This window comes from Trachymyrmex septentrionalis, unplaced genomic scaffold, assembly GCF_001594115.1.
Source record: "Trachymyrmex septentrionalis isolate Tsep2-gDNA-1 unplaced genomic scaffold, Tsep1.0 scaffold37, whole genome shotgun sequence".
NCBI classification, from domain to species: Eukaryota; Metazoa; Arthropoda; class Insecta; order Hymenoptera; family Formicidae; genus Trachymyrmex; species Trachymyrmex septentrionalis.
Genome location: NW_017305536.1, coordinates 7,083,576 through 7,107,944, shown reverse-complemented (window position 1 = coordinate 7,107,944; position 24,369 = coordinate 7,083,576). Strand labels below are relative to the sequence as shown.

At 30.8% G+C, this 24,369-nt stretch overlaps 2 protein-coding genes across 7 annotated transcripts in view; both read left to right on the top strand.

The window, feature by feature from the left end:
* LOC108750407 (ATP-binding cassette sub-family C member Sur) overlaps window positions 1-11,158 on the top strand; it is an 11,478-nt gene extending 320 nt beyond the window's left edge. The window contains exons 2-30 of the mRNA XM_018489822.1: window positions 276-536; window positions 778-880; window positions 1,309-1,536; window positions 1,795-1,986; window positions 2,068-2,214; window positions 2,343-2,543; window positions 2,732-2,869; window positions 2,939-3,101; window positions 3,330-3,508; window positions 3,588-3,710; window positions 3,938-4,172; window positions 4,300-4,405; window positions 4,513-4,774; window positions 4,849-4,986; window positions 5,335-5,577; window positions 5,691-5,932; window positions 6,191-6,253; window positions 6,356-6,424; window positions 6,506-6,597; window positions 6,679-6,896; window positions 7,238-7,459; window positions 7,638-7,819; window positions 8,138-8,309; window positions 8,643-8,877; window positions 9,373-9,500; window positions 9,793-9,980; window positions 10,148-10,251; window positions 10,350-10,546; window positions 10,952-11,158. Coding sequence (XP_018345324.1) covers window positions 276-536; window positions 778-880; window positions 1,309-1,536; window positions 1,795-1,986; window positions 2,068-2,214; window positions 2,343-2,543; window positions 2,732-2,869; window positions 2,939-3,101; window positions 3,330-3,508; window positions 3,588-3,710; window positions 3,938-4,172; window positions 4,300-4,405; window positions 4,513-4,774; window positions 4,849-4,986; window positions 5,335-5,577; window positions 5,691-5,932; window positions 6,191-6,253; window positions 6,356-6,424; window positions 6,506-6,597; window positions 6,679-6,896; window positions 7,238-7,459; window positions 7,638-7,819; window positions 8,138-8,309; window positions 8,643-8,877; window positions 9,373-9,500; window positions 9,793-9,980; window positions 10,148-10,251; window positions 10,350-10,546; window positions 10,952-11,107 — 4,987 coding nt within the window. The 3' untranslated portion in view covers window positions 11,108-11,158. The remainder of the gene's footprint in view (window positions 1-275; window positions 537-777; window positions 881-1,308; window positions 1,537-1,794; window positions 1,987-2,067; window positions 2,215-2,342; window positions 2,544-2,731; window positions 2,870-2,938; window positions 3,102-3,329; window positions 3,509-3,587; window positions 3,711-3,937; window positions 4,173-4,299; window positions 4,406-4,512; window positions 4,775-4,848; window positions 4,987-5,334; window positions 5,578-5,690; window positions 5,933-6,190; window positions 6,254-6,355; window positions 6,425-6,505; window positions 6,598-6,678; window positions 6,897-7,237; window positions 7,460-7,637; window positions 7,820-8,137; window positions 8,310-8,642; window positions 8,878-9,372; window positions 9,501-9,792; window positions 9,981-10,147; window positions 10,252-10,349; window positions 10,547-10,951) is intronic.
* Window positions 11,159-11,775: 617 nt separating this feature from the next.
* On the top strand, window positions 11,776-24,006 carry LOC108750739 (cGMP-dependent protein kinase, isozyme 1). Of its 6 annotated transcripts, none has more exons than XM_018490444.1 (14): window positions 13,266-13,449; window positions 17,622-18,001; window positions 18,633-18,805; window positions 18,915-19,195; window positions 19,428-19,570; window positions 19,726-19,863; window positions 20,293-20,471; window positions 20,561-20,802; window positions 21,196-21,519; window positions 21,841-22,072; window positions 22,712-22,818; window positions 22,953-23,192; window positions 23,559-23,625; window positions 23,764-24,006. In XM_018490444.1, the coding sequence occupies exons 3-14, from the start codon at window positions 18,677-18,679 to the stop codon at window positions 23,857-23,859; spliced, it is 2,178 nt and encodes a 725-aa protein (XP_018345946.1). In that variant the 5' UTR covers window positions 13,266-13,449; window positions 17,622-18,001; window positions 18,633-18,676; the 3' UTR covers window positions 23,860-24,006. The 6 variants fall into 6 exon arrangements, with proteins under 6 accessions (XP_018345944.1, XP_018345946.1, XP_018345943.1 ...); XM_018490441.1 differs by having other exon boundaries at window positions 17,622-18,005; XM_018490442.1 differs by lacking the exons at window positions 13,266-13,449; window positions 17,622-18,001 and adding an exon at window positions 11,776-12,141.
* Window positions 24,007-24,369: the final 363 nt, after the last annotated feature.

Below are 24,369 nucleotides of genomic sequence, written 5' to 3'. Positions count from 1 at the left end.
TATATATATATATATATGTATATAAATTAGCAAAAAAAAACTTAAAATTTTTCAAATATTGTAATATATTTGTTTATATTATTATTAATTTCTAGAATTTGCAATCTTTTCTTACTTATATTTCTAATGTAAAAAAAATATTTTCTCCAGTTTGGAAGAAAAATTTATTTCTTTTAAATTTAGAAACATTTTTTTAAAGCAAAACAGAATATTCTGTAAATATTTATGACAGGTAACTATATCGTTATAAAAATAATGTCAACTTTTTTTCTTAGGCTTTCCAAGTCGTTGTTGCCACTTCACACAAGCAGAACTTTAATTTGTATATTACTACTGCTGAATCTCTTATTGGAACTGTACGAGTCCATACTGACGACGATTTCACTATCGTTAATCTTAACAATAATTGCTGTATTATTTTGTTGGATATTACATCGCGAAACCGAGATTAGGGATGGTTTTGGTACCGCCGCGTCGGGAGGTGGATTTGCGGTAATCGGTCTTACGCAAGCATGGAAGTTTTTATACTTATGCAGGTATATATTATTAATAATTATTTTAAAACAAAATACATAGATTTTCTAATTATATTTCGATATCTTTCTCTCCGATTAATGTTATTGAAACTCTTCACTTTCTCATATTTATATTAAAAATTATTGCTATTATTTATATGACAATAGTTTTTTGTAAAATCAATTAACGCTTGACTAATTTTATTATTAATAATAATTAACTTATCTTAAGTTTCATATTTATTAAAGTGGTATTTTTTAGATTTGGCCTATCCGTTCGATACATTCGAGTTGCAACAACAGGGATGACCGCCGCTTGTTGCGGATTGCTAGCTATTATTGATTCTTATACTCTTTATCGTATGGTAAAATATTTAATTATTTAATATATCTTTATAAGAAGCAGACTTCTTTTTTGAGATAAAATTAGATAAAAAAGTATTTCGTTCTACAGAAAATATTATGCTATCTAATTATTTTCTTAGACATTTTTTCTCATTATGTTCTTCTTCAGACGTGAGAAAAACTTTTCGAAATGCACACTATCGGAACTTGCAGCGAAACACTTGCAAATCATCGTCTCCCCAGAGACGATGTTATTAAAATCTGCTCACCTTGTTTTGTGTTTACGATTTCCTCAACTCAATAAAGGCGAACAGCATCAACAACATTTTACTACTCCGTCTTTTCCCAGCGTAGAATATCGAATGTATAAACATCGCGTTGCCTGGCACTTCAGCCCATTTTCTCACTGCGAATATAAATATTTGCGACGATAATGTTTCGTCGTTAGATGCAGAAAAGCAGGCAGTATACCGTTAAAAGGCCCGATATTGCGCGGAACTCTTATGTGCACTCTACCTCACCATTCCTCAGTAAGATCACCTTCCACTGGATGACTGATTTGTTGCTGCGTGGTTATCACACACCTCTCGAACTCCACGATCTTGGGCAACTTCCGAACGAGGATACTACGAGGAATCAGTTTGAACATTTTCGCGACATTTACGAAACCGAAAAGGTAACAATTTTCGTTTTTTTCTCTTGAAAAAGATTTCACGAAAAATAATCGATCACTCTCGTAATGACAATTAAAAAATGATTAAGATATTTAATTATTATACACTAATAAATTTAATTATTACACTAATAAATATCATAAAAATATTATATATATATCACTCGTTATTATATTTAATATTAATGTTTATTACATTGTTCTTCAAAATTTTAATTTAAATTGCCTTTAATAATTAATAAAATAAAATTTTATTCCTAGTTAAGATGCCGTGGACAAAAATTGTCTTTGTGGAAATGTTTTTGGAAACGAATATGGTTAACATTCGCGGCGGGTAGTATCTTGAAATTCTTCGGCGACGCTATGACTTTGGTGGGTCCTATGACAATTCCGAAGATCGTTAATTATGCATCAAATTTGCGAAACAGCACAAATGAAAATTTTTTTTCGAAGGTATCGACACATTCCTCTTCTGTCTTTCAAATTCATCTTTATTTTTTATTTTGATATGCTTAACTAGGATTAACTCTTTAGGAAATTTTGACATTTTCTCAAATTCTGAAAAATGGATATTTCTTGGGGATCGTAGTTTTTTTTGTCACTATTTTTCAAAGCACATTGAAACAAGCCTCTACTCATGTGCTCTGCGTCGGAGGAATACGTTTGCGGACAGCTCTTCAGGTATTTTATCATGGATAGTGTTTAATTTATAAATTATTTATTTTTCGTCGTTTTTGATGCGCTCAGATATCACAAAATATCAAACAAGACTCGTTGAAATTTTGTTGAAATTTTATTGAATTGTTCAGGCATTGATTTATGATAAGGCTCTTCGATTGTCTTCATGGAGTATCTCTGAGGAAGAAAAGCCGTCTGATGAAGATAAAGAGCAGCACTGTCATCAACAAGCAGCTGATGTTGGAACTGTAACAAATCTCATGGCCGAAGATGCATACAACGTAATGAGTTTCTTCTGGATTGTTCATTACATCTGGGCCGTTCCATTAAAAGTAAGGACATTTAACTAAGTAAATATGTGCGGCGTATATTTAAATATTCATCACAGTTTATCAAATTATACAAATATTATGGCAAAATAAATTACAAGTATAATTATTAATATAATAAAATAAAATTTAAACAATTATTTTATGATTATTTTATAATTTTTAAGATACTTCGTTTAATTTGTATGCAGATTACCGCTATCATTTTTCTTCTGTACTTGAAATTGGGTATTAGTGCGATTATCGCAGTAATTTGCTGCATATTAATCGTCACGCCTATGCAGCTGTTTCTCGGGAAACAAATGTCCGAAAATTCCAAATCCATAGCGGTAAGAAAGTGATAACTATTTTTCCAATTTTCCTTTTTTTGAGTCCTCAATTTTCTCCAATCTTTCCAGGAGAAAAGCGACACGCGCCTTCGTCTACTTAATGAAATTCTTCAAGGAATACGGCTCATTAAGCTACATGCTTGGGAGAATCTCTTCGAAGATCGCATATATAAAACCAGGGATGAAGAATTGAAGTTGTTGAAAAAGGATTCTATATATTGGGCGCTTATTAGTAAATATACATATATGTATATAAAATAATTCCGTTCTTTTCTTAAAACGTTTATTAGTTGTAACAGACTTTTCTAGATTTTTATGCTTCGATTTTGCGCAGGAAACAAGAAGATAATCTGAAAAATTGAAACATTGAATATAATATGGAAATTTTTATAATTTAATAAACATTCTAATAATTTAATTGAAAAAAACAGAAATGTAAATTTATATATTATTATTGCAGACTTCCTAACACATGCCTTCTGCGTTCTGGTAACTCTCTTCACATTCGGTATTTATTTCTGGTTAGAGGAACGAAATCTTGATGCGGGAAATGTTTTTGCCAGTCTCGCGCTCTTTTCGCAACTAACTGTGCCGCTCTTCATCTTTCCGGTGATAGTACCGATTATCATCAATGCCATGGTGAGGAATAACGTTCTCGAGTTAAACGACTTTTTAAATTCAATCCCCTTAAATTTGAGACATCCCTTCTCGGTTGCAGATTTCTACAACAAGGCTAGAAGAGTTTTTCCAACTTCCAGAAATCGTGAATATTCTCCCTGAACCAAATGATTATAAATCAACAACGGATATATCAAAAACAAATTCGTACATTGATAATGATGTGAGTTTTTAAATAAAAAGTCTTTAAAACTAATTTACTTTATTTTTAATTGTATAAAGTAGTTGTTTGAAATTGTATAAAAACAATAAGGTTATCAAGATGCTTAAATTTAAAAAAATCTACTTTGTGTAATTCTGCAATTGTACTTTTTCACATTTTACAAATTGAACATTAAATGTATTTGTTTCGACAATTCAGATTGAAGCGACGCATTATTCTTTTTACAGACAGAAGCAATTAATAGCGTTACAACTTTTGGATCGCTGGACAATATTGAAGAGGACGAAGATCCACGATCGAGTATCTTGCGTGAATTCGGTCTGCCAATTGACTCCTCAATCGATACAATATTCGAGAAAGATCCAGAAGTGTCAGAATCTGTCCTTAAAGTCACACCGAGTACTTTCGCCTGGGGATCCGATGAAAATATGTTGATGGTTGACGCTCTCAATTTTCCGCGAGGTAAATATATAACGCTAGAAGCAAAGATATTAGATAAATATAATAATGTATTATTTGTCGTAATTATTATTATTTTTTTTATTAATTATATTTAAATATAGTAAACTAAAACTTCTTATGTTTTTAGGACAACTGACAATAATAGTGGGAAAAACTGGAAGTGGAAAGACCTCTTTATTATTGGCACTTTTAGGAGAGATTCAGAAAACAAGCGGAAGCGTCGAATGGACTAAGTAAATTAAAATAAAAAAAAGAGAGAAGAGAAAATAAAATTTGATAGACCTTAATTATGACGAAAATACATTTTTATTGATTAAAAATATTTCGTATTTCTTTTCAGGGGTCTGAAAATTGCTTACGTGGCACGACAACCATGGCTCCAAAATGCAACCTTGAGGGACAATATTCTCTTCGGATCTAGGTATCGATCGCGAAGATATCGCAATGTCTTACACGCGTGCGCTCTTCAACCGGACGTGGACATACTTCCTAGTCGAGATTTGACCAGGATTGGTGAACGAGGTATTAATTTGAGCGGCGGACAGAAGCAAAGGGTTACTATAGCTCGAGCTCTTTACAGCGACGCCGATGTCGTCCTCCTGGTTTGTTTGCTTTGTATCTTTAATTTTCCATGCAAAAAATTTATATGCTGATAAAAATTAAAAATTGCTTGCAGGACAATCCATTATCGGCATTAGATCAGCACGTCGGTCAGCAGATTTTCGATTACGGTATCAAGAAGTTCTTGCTGAGAAACGGTCGAACGGTGATTATGATTACTCACAAATTGGAACTGTTATCAGCTGCGCATCAGGTATTTTATTTTATATTCTTCATACTAATACTTTAGTTAAGTTTTTAAAGATTTTATATACAAATCAAAATACATTATTCTATATTTACTGTTAGATTGAAATTTTTTTTAATGAAAAGAATTTTTTTTAATTATAATTCTTTTTATTGATATACATTCGCTATTTTTTTTATGTATGTTATTAGATACACTTTGAATTTAAAAAATAAGTAAGTATTATTTTTTTTTTACACTTCCATGTGGATATTTCTAATTTTCTATATTTCTTTATGCATATATAAAGAAATAATTTACGTCTATTAAAAGATGATAAACAAGCAGAAAAATCGCATAAAAATATATTTTAAGATAATTGTTATGGACGGCTGTCGAGTTCGTGCGGTCGGAACAAAATCGAGCATCGAGGATACTGATTCTGAATTAGCAGCAGAGTGGCGAACCGTGAATACGAGACACGAAGATGAAAATCAATTTCAAAAAACTACCAAGGACAGATGGTCTTTAATTAAACTAGTTTATAGAATCGGAATGAATAAAACGAAAAAGCACGTTGATGACGGATGGTGGACCACCGATCGCGATGCCTATGTGGTAAATAATATAAAAAACAAAGATACACATTAAGGACATCTTTGAGATTTATATATGGATATAATTTTATCACTAATACGTTAATCTGAATTGCGAATTTTCTGGCCTTTTAGAATCCGCCAGCATTCGTACCTTTAAGATTACGCCGAACAACTTTATCCGGATCGAGGTACTGGAATCACGTTCTCACAGAACTTTTAATATCAGAGGAAGAATGGGACACTGATAGGAAACGATCGAAACCGCACCACGATATTGTCAGATTGACAAGTCTTCAAGCGCGAAAACGACCGCCACCAATTTTCCGACAGAACAGCACGCCAATTATTCTCGAAAATCGACACGTGCCACCAAGGTATAAAGAATTTTGAAAGATCATTTTTCTCTTTTGAACATATTTATAGAATGCGATTAGATAAGAAGTCTGATAAGCCAATTTATAAATTTATTTCAAATTAATCTTTCTTTAGCAAAGTTTTTTCGCAAGGCTTTAATTTTCCATTTAAATATCTCTTTATGATCACAAAATAATTTCCGTGAAATAATGTACAACTATATATTGTATTTTTTACACAAAATAAAATTCCCTGTTTCAAGTTTTAATTTTGTTTAGGAAAAGGAACAATACTTACAACAACGAACAGCCCAGCGGTGTGCTAAAGCAATTCTTCTCTAGGTTTTAAACTTTTTTCTTTATATATAGATACTATAATGTGATTTCTTGTTATGAAATACTGTTGAAAAAGTGAAAGAGGAAATAATATAACGCAAACTTTAGGTATCCGGATGAAATGGCAATGAGCAAAGACAAAAATGTCCTGTCTCGACTGATGTCAGGTTCTAACAAGTAATTACAAAAGAATGAATTATGAAGAAGAAATTATAAATAAGTAATTGATAATTAAATATTTTTTTTGCTTCTTTTTAGAATCATTCTGCACCAAAATCAACATTATCATCTTCCGATGAAAAGATTATTAGAATCGCGAACTATCGATCAGACGGATGATGTGGAAGAAAGTTTGTTATCAAAATTATTTATATACTATATATTTTTATGTGTTTCTTTAATTTGTTTTAATTTCTAAATCTTTCTTTTAGCATTGAACAACGAAGACGTAGATGAACAGGACGAACTTGAAGTTGACGATAAAAGTGGAATGGTCACTAGAATGATTTGGATGAAATATCCAAAGGCTGGTGGATGGATACCGGGACTCGTTTACGCTATAGCAGCGCTGGCCTTTCAAATCCTTCGCGTGTATACTGACTTCTGGTTGTGTGAATGGATGGAGGAAAGCATTCGTTCGCCGGCAAATGTAAATAAATTTTATATATTAAAAAATATATATGAGATTATCGTAATATTAATTTTACAACGAGAGAGAGAATATCGCATTTGCGTATCGTGCTCAAAAATGTATTACTAGAGAAACTAGATCTACGTCCCAACTAATGTCAATAATCAATTGATTGCAATTACTACTACACACGCTTGTCACTGATATTATTAACGAGTTAAGAATAATTTATTGTTATTTACGAAAAAATATTATATGTCAATATTTAAAAATATAGTAATGTTTTTACAATCAAAAACGATGTACCATGCATGGATGATGTGCTCTTACAATAATTTTTAACGTTGATCCTTTTTCAGACGGTGTCCTATTTCATGGTGTACATCATCATATCCGTGGGCTCCATTTTTTTATCAGTACTTTACAATGTATCAGGTCAATGGCTAGGTGCTAGAGCTAGACGAAAATTGCACGAAGAAGCTATCGCCGGACTTCTCGGCGCACCCATCTCGTTCTTCGAATGCAATCTCATTGGAAAGATTCTGGGCAGGTTTAGTGCAGACATGAGTGTCATAGACAAGGTAAATAGACATATTGACTAATTAAATCTAAAGTCTTGTATTTTGACAATTAATTTACAGTCGCCAAGACAATTTAATATCATATGTTTAATATTATGTAAATATTACTAAAAATAATCTATGAATATACAGTCATTTTAATAAAACCTAAATTAAATTTTTTATTCCTTTCCTCAAGAAAATGGCTACGGCGATTAAGAGACTGACGTCTTTTGTATTACTCTGCGGTTCGGTGATGATCATTAATATCATTATTTCACCGTGGTTCTTGATCACCGTTATACCAATTAGCTGCGCTTATTATTTACTGCAAAAATTCTACAAACGAAGCGCTAGACAATTACAATGTCTAGATGGCAGGTATTAATAATCATTATTATCTTATGATAGTCATTACGAAATATTAAAAAACTTCTTTATATCCTTTTACATAATCAAAGAGAAACGTAAAACTATAAAAAAAAAGTTCTTATTAATTTTTAAATATTTCATAAATCTGGCGTTTACAAATAAATTTAATTAATAATAACAAATAGTAAATGATTATTATTTAAATAAAAAATAATATGTAAGATAGCACTACACATTTGTGAGTAATTAATAAATTAATTTAATTGTATTCTCAAACTAAAAAATTTTCATTAATCTTTTTTTTCACTTTCTTGTTGGAATTTCAAGTACGAGAGGACCAGTAGTAGCGCATTTCTCAGAAACTTTATCCGGTCTTCCGACATTAAGGGCATTCAAGCAAGAGGATCGTTTCATAGAGGAGATGATGAAACGCCTCGACATAAACACCAACGCATTTCTTATTTTAAACACCAGTAGCAGATGGTTTGGCATCGCATTGGTAAATATAATGAATCATATACAATAAATGTCAAAAAATATAGTGATTGGGGGATCTTTCCGATGACATTGTTCTTGACATATGTTGTCATCGGAAAGGTCTGTCCCAATCGGCCTATATTGTCTGATTGGCCCAAAAAATTTAAATTAATTTCTAAAAACTTCTAAAATTGAATAATTAAAATAATTCAAAGATTGGTATTAAATTTATATTTTATAATTTTGTAAATAATGAATATATAATTTACTTATTATATAAATTATACATTTGATGAATGTCTGGCTTTAGTGGCAGTCTCTTCAATAATTTTTATTGTCTTGTAAATAATTTTAGGATTATTTGGGCGCTGTTATCGTGGTAGTAGCCATTTCTACAGCTTTACTTTCTGCGGAGCTATACCCAAGTCGCGTAACACCTAGATTAGTAGGCCTGGCAATAAATTATACCCTCTTAATACCGGTATTGAACTGGATGATCAAGTTTAGCGCAGAAATCGAGTTGTACATGGGAAGTGTAGCTCGAATTTGCGCTTACAAAAATGTGCAACCGGAGAAGCTTCATGAAAATGGTAATTTTCAACCTAAAATCCGCTGAAACATCTAAATTTGCAAAGATATGAAAAGCTTACATAATAAAATATCGATAGACAAAATGTATTAATAATCCGAGTCATGACGTTAATAATTTTTAATTCGTGACAATCACAAACTAAATCCAGCAATCAATAATTTTTAGTTTTAAAAATATCGTATTATTAAATATCAATTGACAATCTATTTCGTGATAATATTTCGTCTTTCATTATTATCATCTATCAAAACAGTAAATACAATTGAAGTACTGTATACAGTACTTCAATTGTATTTAAATATTAATTAAAATCTGTCAATTGATGATTAATCAACTTCTTGAAATGATTCGATGTTTTATTTGTGTATTATATCGAAAACACGTACAATATACCAGACAACGCAAAAATGTCTTTCACAAGTCAACTAACATTCGGTTATTTCCCGTTATCTTCCTTATCATATACATGCTAATTTTAACTGCTGGATTTTAGGTTTACGGGTAGCCAGTGACTGGCCTAATAGAGGAGAGATCGTTTTTGAGAACGTCTTTCTGCGCTATGATGCTGACAGAAATCCGGTGATCACAGATTTGTCTTTAAAAATACCAGCTGGCCAAAAGGTAATCAACAATCCGTAAATAAAAAAAATAATAGATAATATAATATAATAATATAAGCAAAATAAATTTATACATATATACATGATATAAAAATAATCAATAACCACTACTCTCTAAAACTTTAAAGTGAATTGTCACTCTAAAGAATAAAATCTCTTCTTAAAAATTGAAAATAGAGCCATTCTTTTTTGTGACTGCATATTTTATTGTATTTTACAATCATATGATATAATTACATTTATTTATAAGATATATATTTGTTATACATTTTATATACGATTAATATTCGCAGTTGGGCATTTGTGGAAGGACCGGTAGCGGAAAATCATCAATAGTAATGGCTCTCTTCCAACTGATTGAAATCAGTCAAGGACGCATCCTGTTGGATGGAATTGATATCCGGCAAGTGCCTCTTCGAATACTACGATCTCGGTTATCGGCCATACCACAAGATGCAATAATGTTTAGTGGCACGATCAGGTGTGCAAATAATATAGTCATAAATCTCTTATTACTGCAAAATGTCTAGTCTTTAACGCGGCTCGCAATTCACAGCTTGTATTTGCATCGCATAATACGTACATATGCGATGTTTACCTAAAAATTAAGTACATATATTTAAGCTTAAATTTAATTATTTTTTGTAGAGAAAATTTAGATCCCTTTTCGGAATACGAAGATCAAGAAATTTGGCGATCCTTGGAACTTTCACAAATCAAGGATGTGATAGCTTCGCATCCCGAGGGACTGAGTACGCAATATAATATAATATGCGTAAAATTAATATGATAAATAACATAATACGTTCAAAATAACAATATAATATAATTGAAATTAACTTTGATGTAGGTCTCGAGGTACGAGAAGGCGGCGAGAACTTTTCAGCAGGTCAGCTACAATTGCTTTGCATGGCACGTGCGATCCTGCAGCGATCGAGTATCGTCGTTCTCGATGAAGCGACTAGTGCACTTGATATAGCCACTGAGAAATCACTTTTAAAAGCGGCTACTGTCGCTTTCGAGGACAGAACTGTAATCACCATCGCGGTTAGTAAGCATTCGATAAATTGAATGTATATTTTGCTAAATAAGTAATTCATGTATTCCATTAATATTGAACTAGTTTTTATTGCAATTTGATCGATTTTTCTTTGATTTTATTATTTAACCTATTAATTAAATGTTAACTCTACTTGCTAAATATAAAGTTACTTATCTTGAATTCTTAAATGCCATGCAGGAATAAATTTGAAATTTTATAATTACAAATTACTACAATATATTGATATCAGTTAAACATATTTTAAGCTTGATGGTGATAAATATTTCTTATCAATAAACTGAAAAAATGAAAAGAGCGGTTTTTAATATTTTCTAAAATTTTTATGCTTGAAGATTGAATCTCTCATTAGATAACGATAATAGTTTAACTAAACTACTTTCTGTATACAGCATCGAGCAGCGGCTTTGTTATATTGCGATCGCATCATTGTTTTCGACGAGGGTAAAATCATCGAAGAAGGCTCACCGGCAGATTTAATGCAAAGACAGAACGGAATCTTTTCCGCAATGATCAAAGCGGTCGAGCAAAGCGGCGAACAGCGATGAGAGTAACTGTGAAAGAATGTCAATTAACTTCACTAATATACGCACAGAAAGAACGTTCTTACTTACTAAAAATTTCGACAAAATCGTTCTTTCCATATATATTATAGTATCGATTGAAATATTAAGATAAAAATGTAAAGACTGCTTTAGGATATAAACGTAAAGTTTCTCTATATGTTATAGGAATATACATATACATGTGACAAAGCTTTATTTTTTATATTAATCTTATGCATGACTTGTTAGTTTTATACAATATCCTATTATAAATATATTAATTGTAATTTATAAATATAAAAGGTGATAATCGAGTTGTACTTGATATGAGCGCGCGACGTTCGGTATATCGCAGGATAAGAGTGTCAAACGATAATAATTACCAATATCCCCACGTCGTCGACTGTATCTACCACTGCAGAAAAGGTGAGAGTGTTTTTCTGTTAGTGGCATCGAGGCCGGCCTGTCGATAGCACCTGAGTTGTTTCACTTATCAGCACTTTTTGGCTCCGATCGACAGTGATGCCGATAAGCTTAACAAACGTGGAATTTTATATAAAAGAAAAAGCTAAGTGAACGTTTTATTGGCACAATTATCTCATAAATCATCACATTAGAGAGTTACTTTCATCGGCGGACGTGACTAATAAATTAATTAAGAAAGTGATGAATTTTTAACTCTTTTAACTTGAAACAAAGAGTTATTTAATCGCGTTATGTATAATTTGCAACAAATATGTGGCAATAATTATCGGTAAAATCTTAATCTAACCATGAATCTGAATTTTCGATGCTCAAGTCATGTGACTTGATTAAACAATCAAGTATTTAATTCAAATAACAGTTGAAATCTACAGTGACAAGTGATCATAGTGTGATTACAAACGATTCGACGAAAAGAAGTTGCAAGAATGTAGTTATTAATGTGTCTTAAAGATAATGCCATTTATCTAAAGTGAAATATTTAATACTTTATTGTGAACCAATATAAGATCATAGAGATAATTAGCGAGGGACGAAATCGTAAAGTTTGAGAGGTGAGTATTTCTAGTAAATTAACATATACATTATTAGGATATCTTTTTACCATTAGGTAGAATATTAATAGATTTTTATATTTTGATATATAAGTTTCTATACTTCTCTCTCCTTTTCTCTCTCTCTAAAATTATTAAAGAAATAATATAACGTTAATATGATATGATTTATTTATTGATTGATTAACTATTGTAGGGAATCTCAGATAAAATAAACTGAATTATCTTAAAAAAAAACGGATATTAAGTTCTAGGGAATAAAGCTATCCCCTTTGTTTGCTTAAAATGTTGCTATCTAATTGTCAATAAAAAAAGGTGAATGATAAGAAAGAAGAGTGTTTGCTTATTTCGATGAATCAAAGTGGATAGACGATAACAAAAATACGATTATTTAAATAAATTAAAGTTGATAACTAAAAAATTAGATTTATAAGTGGACATATTTTAGTTATTACAAGAAAAATATATTAAAGAATAAAAATGAGAGCGCACCGGTCGTGGTGCTAAATAAAGCATATAAATAGTGATAAAAACTCGTGATAAGAGATCATCATTACGCAGATAAGAATGAAGGAAACATAAAAGCAAATGAGATCAGAAGAAGACTTTTTGAATTTATTAACTCACAGATAATCATTGGTAAACTAAAAGTCTTTTGTGTGCAATTGCTAAGTGTAGTTGACAATAGATCTAATTATTTAAAATGTTTCGTTTAAAACGAAAAAATGTTTCTCAAAGATTCTTAATTGCTCTTGATAACATTAACAAGCATATTTTCAAACAATATCTTCAAACATAATAGTATTTATGTTGCAATACTTAATAATTACTTTAATTATTAATATTTCTTTTAATTGCTTATATTGTCATATAAAGAAAGTGAAACCTCACAAAAATTAAATTAGTGCTGCTACCCAGTAGAAAGAGTTTTTCCTGATAGTTACAATGCTTATACGAACGTTTGACAAAGAACACAAAGGCAGTCTTATTAAAAGAAAAAGAATAGACTCATTAGATAAGATGCTCGCGCGCCATATATACCTGCTTGTTGACACTGCTCGTCGCCGCTCTGTTATCGGCTAGATAAGATTTCTGCGTCTTTGTTGTACCTGAGCATCAGTCGAACGTGCGAATTCATGCGGTACACCTCCGTGCGGTCGTACTTCAACAAAAAGATCTATGTCTCTTTCCTACGAGATCGCGCGAGCGAAAAGCGCATAATCTTCCTTGACATCGTTGTTTCTTAGTGGGCCTTCCGGCGCAGGATTCTCAGTCTAGCTTGAAAGATTTTTCGCGTCAACCTGAAGGGTGAGTTTCGCAAAAAAGTATAAGCATAATTTTGTTGCATGTCATCGAATTCGCTCAAGACAATGCTATGATAGACTTGTTTCTCATCGCACGTCTTTCTCATCGTGCAATCGATTATCTAATCGATTCACGGAAACGTTGATTAGTATTTCTGATACTATTCTAGACTGATAAATTTCAAGATCGACTTGCATTCCGATGTCGATAAACTGAAGATGGCAACCAAGTGAAAAGGTTTCCTTTAATCAGTGTCGCAATGAGAGTATAAATATTGGTTTGTTAATTCGATTTGTGTACAACTTGCACGATTTAATTTGATTCTGCTGCGAAAAAATATAAAATATAGATTTAATATATTTTACATTATTATATATTACTCGTTACATTATTATATATTATGTTTATATCATTATTTTTATATCATTATTTTTAATATATTATTCTCAAATCTTATTACGAAAAAATATATAACTAGATTTTTATTGAGCAACGAATAATATTAATTAAAAGAAGAAAATTACATATTTACACATTAAGAACTCAAAGCTCGCTTTATTAATTTATATAGATTTATTTGCGATCAATTAGTATTGCACAGCCTTTTAAGTATCTAAACATTATGTGTAATAGGAAAATTTATTTTTCTCAAAATTATCATTATTTTTTATTATTAATTATCGTAATACTTTTAATTATTGCGCGTTTGTACCTCTGTTTATCCTAAGTATTTATATATTAATTATATATTACTTTTTATTATTAATTATATATTTTTTAATATACTTTTTAATATTAATTATATATTAAATATATTAATATAATACAAATAACTTGCAAAAAAGACGTAATGAGTAATAATTAATCAAATGAAGCCATAAAAAATAGTTATTGGTTACAAAGCAAACGTCATACGCATATAACACGCATGTGTCCTATTAGGAAAATTAATTATTGCCAACATACGTATAGGCATAAATGAAGTTAATTAACTTTGGCAATATGATTGTCGATACTGTTGATTAAACACGCCTGTAATAAAGAGGCGTCTATATGTATAACTCACATTATCAGACATTATTACCTTAATTGTCCGCAGCTCGAAATGTGTACACAGACTTCTTCGCAAATATATCGATAAAACATTGGGCAATGCTCAATTGCTCGCTACCTTAACACATATAACACGTGTTATCTTTGTGTTACGTTATAAAATGTTTGCCAAACATAAAAATATTATCACGTGAAGTAACAAAGTTCTAAAACTGGAAACTCATAATTAGCACAGAAAAGAATCTTTACATAATTATCAGAAGAAAAGAATGTAAAATGTATGAAAAGGACATTTAAATTTTAAAAATATGCTTCTTAGAACTCTGAATTATAATTACTACTTAATTTTATTCTTAATTATTAGTTAGATAAGTTTATGATTTATAGTAATTTGCAAACAAAATCATTAAGTAAATCTATTTTTAACGCTGTGATATTGTTAATAAAAATAATCTATCTATCTATGTTAATAATAAATAATAAATCAAACACTGTTGTAAAAAAATATCTAAACTAATCAAATCTAAATTATATTTTTCAAAATAAATCGAGTTCAAAAAGTTGTACGTTGAAGGAAAGGCGCTTGAGTTTCAAGATAAGCTATAAATTTTCCTCAATTACTGAAGTTCGAATCATTGTTGCCCCACAGACGATACATTTGGTTTAAAAATACACAAGTCTGAATACTTTAAGACTTAATGAGACAAGAATCGTATTATGTTTTATTTATCCTCGTCATTGGTTTTTCGCAACCGCATCATGACGTGTGCTTAAATATTGCCGGTGTTTTCCGTCAGGGAAATCGACACCGAGCTCATTGTGCAACAGATTACAATATCGTTACGTTTCCATCATTTCCGGGATTCGTGACCTCGCAATTTTTACATAAACAACTGCACTGAAAAGCGAAGCGAAAAAAGTGTCGCACGATGCGCTGGCAAATCATGTCGAGCGCATCGCCGCATATCGAGACGTAAACCGTAACATAATTATTCTTTCGAAACTTTAATTCCGAGCTGTTAACGAGGCATGGTTCTTTTTTTACAGACAAGAAATGTCGCACTAAGAAAATGGAATTGCGTATAATTGTCGATCGACCACCGACTCTCGTTTTCCTCATCTTTTTCTCTTTGCATATTTTATTCATCACATAAATAACGATTTTATATATTACAAGACACATAAAATATTTATATGAATATAAGAGATATTACGAATATAGTATTTTAAGTAAGTCTTGCTGATGTGTAATATGGGTTGAATAGTATTTTTTTTTTTTTTTTCAAAAACTTCTTTTAGCTACAAAACCCGAAGTACTTTTCCGACTCTTTTAATTTTTCTTGTTACGTAAAAGTAGTTTAATTCATTTATTATAAAATACCGGAAATGCGAGGTTTTTTTCTTATTTTTATTTCGGAACGCGATGACAAAACGCGTGATTTGCTTATTCGAATAATGAACAACGATACTATCGTTTCGTTAATTATAGTTATATAATATTTGTAGCTTGGTGCGCGCGATAAGATCTCGTAGGCTTGAATTCAATTACTTCACAGCGATGCAATTGCTTGTGAGTCACTTTGACACAATTTGTCCTATCACACAGATAGTTTTGAAATATTTCTTTTTTATTAGCCGGTTATTATGGAGGAGATAATACATTTAATGAATTTTCAAAAATCTTACTGTAGAAAATGACCTATTAATTAATTGATTGCACGCTGAACTTATCAAGCACACTTCAACAACCGTATAATCAGAGGATATATTTAGGGTTTAGGTAATCGTTTGCTTGTGCGTTCAATCAAATAGCGTTATTATGGTCTCAATATAGTGCGTACAATCCAATACGAATCGACCTTGCATGAGTATAAGGAGGTCACGTATTATTAGAGAATTATGCGAAGATTATATCTACGCAAATATACTTTTGTGATTTATTAATTATAATAATATTTTAACAAAATGTGCAACGGAGAATTGTTTTGAAATTTTATGGAAATATAATAATTACATGAAATGTTCAACAATTGATGAACTCAATATGAAGAATAGAATTGTATTGCCCTTGCAAAAAAAATTGTAAAGATCAATATCTAATTTTTTTTTATTTTAGTTGTTCGTTTTTTTACCTTTTTTTAAAACTTTTTTATGTTTAAGTTATAAATTCTCTTTTTTATTCAGCAATATATTCATTCAGTGCTAGAATTTCAAAGATTCCGAAAAAAATCACTTTCAGTGTTGATAAAAGAAAAGTCATTTTGACACCAAAGTCATGAAATAATGATAATTGGCATAACTGAGGCTTTTTAAAGCGTCTTGAATAATGGATACGACTAAAAGATATCACCTCAAGATTCATGCGCTGTTTGCATATCGGTGATAAACGAAGTGACGTCTCCTCGTGAAACAATACCCGGGGAAAAATTAGAAGCGAACAAATTTGCTTGCAATTTTGAGTGCACCTTGCAAAAGATTTTAATAAAACCGAATAACTCATCGTATCGCATCGTAACAAGATTAACAACAACGTGGATTTATCGAGTGGTTTCACAATAAGATATGCGCAAGCCTTGACGGATATTTTACGAAAGAGCGGTGCTGAAGAGAATAATAATTGCGAGTCTCTCAAATTTTAATAAAGAATTGAAGATGTTCCTATATTGCAACTTGAAGCATTTTATATGTATATAAAACCAGCCGTGTAACTTTATTGAATATTCTTTTAAAGAACTGAAATTTCAGCAGTATCTTGAAGAAACCTGTATAAATGGTATCTGTAAAATCAAATTTTCCAGATACATTTTATGTTAATTTTATTTTAATTGAGGTATACAAAAAAAGAAGGAAACGAAATTATTATTGAAATCATTTTAGTCCCGTTTGAACAGAAGGAGTAAAATCTTCATGCTAAATCTATAAAATTTGTTTTGCACTGCATTTTATATATAAGAAATTAATTTATAGTAGTCACTACAAAGAGATAAAGAAATAGTAATAAGAAATATTAACGCAACAAATAGAAATTGCAAATTAATGATCGCAAGCTCATTTATTTATTCATTTATTATGACATTTACAATTGTGAAAGCTTCAGCATATTATATAGCGCTTCTTTCCAGAAAAGTTGCCATAACTAAAAATCTTAACGAAAAGGAAAGGATGATCGGACTTGGTAAAGTGTCGAGAATATTCTCATCATGAGCATGTGCTAATGCATTATGACGTCAAGGCACAATATATCACGTGCACCAAACACCATTAGCATAAGCATGTGACTGCTGTGGTAGCAATTGACTCTTGCAGCGAGACCGTCGTATGAAAAAAAAGAGCTGTGTGTCACAAAAAGTGGAGTAGTTATATGATGAGCGTAACGCGATCCGAACGAGTCGAAGTGCTCGACGAAGGAATCGAGTGCCGGTCATGAGTGACCTCCGTGTGAAGTGATATCGAAAAATAATTACCTGTTGAGAGCCGCTATGAAGAAAGGAACGTGATACGAGTGAGTGAGTGACCGAAATAATTGTCCTAGCATTATGTGTTCCGCTCAATTATGACTGTCAGCTTAATTAAACGTTTCTTCGACGCAGACGGGAAATAACTATTAGCCAGATATGTTGGATGTATATATCAAACGGTGAATAAAATTATACGTCATCTTAAATGTCAGAGATCAAATTAGTTGCCTCCTCATTAATTTGTTCATTTACTTAAATTGATTGACCCTGCGCAAAAATAATTAGACCTCTATGAGACTTTGATTTTCGGCGAACTAATGAAAAAGAGAAAGAGAGAGAATTCTTCTAATGTTAAATATTACAGATAAAATAATTGTTGATAAAAATTACGTTGTGAATTAATTAGCATGCCATCAGGAATGCAATTAATAAATAAAGAAAATATTAAAATATTGCACAATTTTGCTATACATTACATAATATTTTGTAAAGATTTGTGCACATAAAAAGTGTGTATAAGAATTATTATTTTATGTTATGAATTTCCAATGTATATATCTACATGTTTTTCTTATGTTTACAATGTAAATTTATATATTTTTTTTTCTGTCAAATAATGCAAATACTAATGAAGCTATGCTTAAAATAAATATTAAAGGGACACGTTTCTTTCAGGTGTTAAAAGAATTTGCTTTGGACATGCTTTGGACGAAGATAACATGAGGTTCTCATGCTTCCCGAGGGCCAACATCCTAACATTCCGAGGGCAGAGGGGTAGCATCAATCTCACCCCTCTGCCAGGCTACGAGGACTCCAATTTCACTATAGGCGTCGTACGTCTTATTAACGTAATTTATAAATAAATCACTTATCATTAGAAGAGGCATAATTTTATAAAAATCATCTTCCTAATTCAAAAATTTTTTTTTATTAAAATACTACTTCAATCTCTATTAGATACGTCCATTACCTGGTACCTTACCTCCGATAACCGTAAATGGCACTGCTCCATCATCATCTGAATCATCTACATCACTCACGAAAGTTATTGTGTCGTCACCGCCGTCTGAGACCAATTATGTCAATCACCTTCCATCACATCAAGAAGAATCTGGATTAGAAGATGCGGCTGCTCTGAACAATGGCGAACAACACGTAAATAATCCAAGGGGTGGCGTCATCGGAAGAACGCCGACGCCACCCTCGGCACCGACACCCGTATACGAGAAAGATGCCAGGTAACTAGAAAATAATAATGATAAATATTAATACATTAATAATGATTTATAATATAATTTATGGTAGCTAGCGTTGAAATTTATATAATAATTAATGAAAATAATAATATTCGAAGATTATAAGTTTTTAATTGTCTATTATGTAATTATGTAATTTTCTAATCGAGGTTTTATTTTATTTCATTCCTTTCGAAAAAGTATAGAACGTAATATTATCGTTCTTTTTTTACAGGAGTGCCAGACAAATTAAAAGGGCTATTTTGGAGAACGAATTTCTGGGTAATCTTGAAGAAAATCAGGTGGAATCACTCGTTTCTGCCATGTATCCAAAACAAATTCTCGCTAATACTCAAGTTATCCGAGAGGGTGATATAGGTACAGCCTCTTTTTACAAAAACTTTATATATTATTATATAAATTCTATATATAGAAATATATTACTACACATCTACAGAACAATTACTTAATAAATATTAATGTACGCATGTAAAGTTACATGTAAATTTTTTAAGCGTATTGTTTATTTACAGGCTCGCACTTGTATGTGTCGGCGGAAGGAGATTTTGACATTTACGAGGGAAACAAATTCCAAAGAAGTTTCGGACCAGGAGTTGCGTTTGGAGAAATTGCTTTATTATATAATACAAAAAGACTTCGATCTATTAGCGGTAAATGAAAAACGAATTAAAAAATCGATATTTCTAAAAAATATTTTTATTTAAGAAATATTTCTCAAAATAAAAGAAAATAAATAATTTTTGTTTCTTGCAGTTTTTCTGTAAAGTTGATAGTATTTGGATAAAAAAATTATTGAAGACCAATTTTCGGCAATTTTTAGCAATTAATATATATCTTGTTAACTATTACGAAAATTGTAAAATGGTAGAGGACTTTTCTTCTCAGTTTAGTCCATTCTGCCCCTATGCGAAAGATTTATCATTAGTTTCCAAACACCTTGTATATTCAAACCTGTAGTAATTTACAATATTATTAAACACATTATATATCATGAAAATTTAAAAAATTAGAAATTTTCTTGAGAACTAAGAAGTGCTAATGCTTTTAAATTAATACATGTGTCTAATTTTGTGTTTCAGTAAAGAAAGCTGGAAAAGTATGGGTTCTCGACAGATCAGTATTTTTAACTATAATGATGAGAACAGCTCAGGAACAACTGGAGGGCAACATCCGTTTCCTTCAACGCGTTTCCGTTCTTCAAAAACTTCCGGAACCCAAGGATCATGTGCTCGCGAAGATATCCGATCTTATAAGAGTAGTAAGTAAGAAGATATTTTAAAAGATACCATTTTGCTCACCGCTTAGTTTATAATATGGCTTAAAAGAACGTTATAATAATGCTTACAGGAATTTTTTCCGGCTGGAGCGAAAATACTGCGACAGGGCGAGAAGGGCGAAAAATTCTACATAATCAGCGGCGGCAACGTACGAATCACCAAAGACACCGAATATGGAGGCGAGGAGGAACTAGTAGTCCTCGGCAAAGGAGATTACTTCGGCGAATTGGCTCTCTACGATGACGAAGGTGAACGACGTGCCAACGCGATCGCGCTTGCACCTGGTGTCGAATGCTTGACTCTGGACAGAACGTGAGTTCAATTAATACATGCATTATTTTACAATTAATAAATCTCTGAAGTTAAATTGGTTATATGTCGTCAAATTAAACAAATTTAAAAATTATAAGTTGCAAAAGCTATCTCAATTTCTATGAGATAACCGTGAATTATTTAATCTAAAATATCAGTCATTTACTTTAAACTGTAACATTTTTTTTATTTCGATATTTTAATTCATTTTAAGGTAAATTTTAAAAATTAAGAAACTTATTCCTTAAGACTTTTACTATTAACTGTTATACAAAATTATTATTTTATTTTATAAAGAGACATTCATAATTAATCAATGGATGACAATTTTAAGAATTTTTTTTTGTAAATGTAAAACGTTAAAAATATTACATAATTCGAAGAAATTGCCAGGTCATTCCTGAATTATCTGGGTAGTCTGGATGAGATTCGCAACAAGAACTGGTTAGCTGAATACGAAAAACAAAAGCGTTCGTTGACCCCAAAGAAGTGGACTAACGAGTATGCAAATTTAACCTTGATCGACCTTGAAACGAGGGGAACGTTAGGAGTTGGTGGATTCGGTCGTGTCGAGTTGGTGATACTCAGATCCAACCCGAATAAGAGCTTCGCTCTGAAGAAACTCAAGAAGAAGGTCATGGTCGAGCAACAACAGCAAGAGCATGTGCTGAATGAGAAACATATTATGCAAGCGTGCGATTCTCCTTTCATATGCAAGTAAGTTATCTTTCACTGAAATTTTATATTACAATGTACATCACGATTAACTTGTAATATTATGAAACTACTATTGCTGGTATAAAATGATATTTCAAATCAATATAAGATAAATATATTTTTATTTATTTCTGTTTCCCAATTGTTGATAAACTGTAAAAACAACTAACATCATAAAATTTGTAATCGACATCAATATTAATAAAAATATGTAAACAAAAAAATTATTGACTAATAAATTTAAATCAAGTATAACGAAAGTATAACGTTTTTAAATAATATTAATTAGGCCAAAGTTAATATAATTTCGCATTTTTTTAGGCTTTATCAAACGTACAAAGATAGCAAGTACGTATATTTTCTTATGGAAGTATGTCTTGGCGGAGATGTTTGGACAACTCTTCAAAGGAGACGTCTTTTCGATGACGCCACTACACAGTTTATGGTGGGCTGTGTAGTAGAAGCCCTCGATCATCTTCATTCACTAAACATTGTTTATCGAGATCTCAAACCGGAGAATCTTATGCTCGATACACGTGGCTATTTAAAGTTGGTAAGACATTTTATTTTTAATTATAATAACTTAACTTCCAATTACGCCATTATTAAAATTTCTTTGAAATATACATTTAGAGACTATTATAATCGGGCCTGCTGCTGAATAAGGCGCAAAGGTGATTTTGCTGTCCCTCTTAATGTTTCTATTTATCAATCTTATGAATAAGATAGTCTTAAAAAATTTTCTAAATATCTTTTTATAGAGGATGAAATTTGATCATGTAGAACAGAAATCTGAAAGATAAAAATTTTATTTACTATTGAAATTAATAGAGAAAATTTTCATATTTCTAAAATAATCGATATCCTGATGCTAAAATGGTTTTGTATTGAATGTAATAGCTCTGTATGTACTGAAAGATTTTAGCAGCATCAGGAAATAAACAATTATTCATTCCAACGGTTGGTGATGTACAGTACAAGTTTTGGAAAAAATTAAGTCTATCACAAGCGAGCATATGCAATTCGTTATAAATGAAATGATAGAATTGATCCTTTTAAAACTTAATTTGGCGCTTTTTTTGTTAATGCTTTTTTATTGTGCTGTATATAATTTACACACCTGCCTACTGCAGTGCGCCCGATTGTGAGAATGAGAAATCCTACAAGAAAAAAAATTATCTCTCTTCCATAGGTAGATTTTGGTTTTAGTAAGAAAATTGGTCCGGCCAAAACGTGGACATTTGCCGGTACGCCAGAGTATGTCGCACCGGAAATTATTTTAAATAAAGGCCATGACAGGTAAAAAATTTAAGATTGGTCTAATGTTATAATTGTTATATTATTTTTATATGTTTTTCTATATTTACATATTATTGTCTCTATATATTTTTCTATATGTTTTTTCCATCGCATTTAATTCTTCATTTCGTTAGAGCGGTGGATTATTGGGCTCTCGGTATTCTAACTCATGAGCTTCTCGTTGGTAAGCCGCCTTTCCGAGGATCCGATCATATGACGACTTATAACAATATTCTCAAGGGAATCGAAATGGTTAGTATACCAAACATCGTTAACAAAAACGCCAATAATCTCATCAAAAAATTACTCCGTTTGAACGCTTCCGAACGATTGGGTTACCAGCGAAACGGAATACAGGATATTCGCGATCACAAGTAAGTCGTCAGAAAGATTTTACAAAAAAGAGAAAAAATATTTATATTTTCAAAAAAACATTTCATAAATTATATTATATACGTATAATAATAATAACATCTTTAATAAATATTTCATGTTTAAATATCTTTGTAAGAAAGCATTTTGTAGAAGATATTTTCTATTTTATAAAATAAGATGCTTTCCAATATAATAGAAAATAGAAAAAAATATAGTAACATGTTTTTCCATTTTGTTTTTTTTTGTGTAATTTTTAATTTTTTAGTAATATAAATATAAATATATATTTAGTTGTATATGAATTTTAAGTAGCTTATGTTTTACCTTTTCCTTTATAATAATTTATATCTTTGTCCTTTTAATAGATGGTTTTCCGGATTCAACTGGCAAGCGCTTCAAAGATTGGCTCTACCGGCTCCGATTGTACCAACGGTATATTACTTTTGCAAACTTTACACTTTTTATTAATAGAATTTGTAAATAAAACACACTTTCAATTTTTTATTTTTTATGCAAAAATTTTACTTAAAATTTGTATTAAAACTATCTATTTTATTTGGGTATTTCTAGGTACGACATCAACTCGATACACGAAACTTTGAAAGATATCCACCTGATCGCGATATTCCACCGGACGAATTTTCTGGCTGGGACATGGAATTCTGAGAATAAATTCTCTGTGTAACACAGATAAATACAATAATTATACATGTTTGTGCTATCAAAAAATGCATTTGTTAACCGTTTGTGTCTGTTATAGGAATATTAATTGTTATAGCTCTTTTATTATAATTGTTACCAAAATGTAATGACAAAGACACTAAAATATCAACTTGATATATTTTTGAGATGTAAAAATAGATAACTGCATTGCTAGATCAAGACATTAATAATTAATTCACAATATAAGTAGCCTTTTTCAAAAAAAATATTTACTTAACATTTCCGATTAGTCTTTTTATAAAATTGCATAGAGTATTGTTTTCTTGAAATTATTCGCGTATAAAATTCGTCGATTCATATGATCAATTAGATTTTTTAGATCTTTTAATAATTAATTAGTAAAAAATAATTTACTAATGTGAGAAATTAATTATTTCTTTATAAGCACTAATATATTCCGGTGTATCTTAGATATAGTAAATGAATACCCAAGAAAAAATATTTTATATATAT

What these genes read in the sequence shown, in the direction of transcription:
- LOC108750739 (XM_018490439.1), top strand. An exon ending in CACGTGGCTATTTAAAGTTG is followed by an intron (nt 22,073 to 22,711) that starts GTAAGACATTTT and finishes TCTCTTCCATAG; the next exon opens with GTAGATTTTGGTTTTAGTAA. An exon ending in CAGGATATTCGCGATCACAA is followed by an intron (nt 23,193 to 23,558) that starts GTAAGTCGTCAG and finishes TCCTTTTAATAG; the next exon opens with ATGGTTTTCCGGATTCAACT.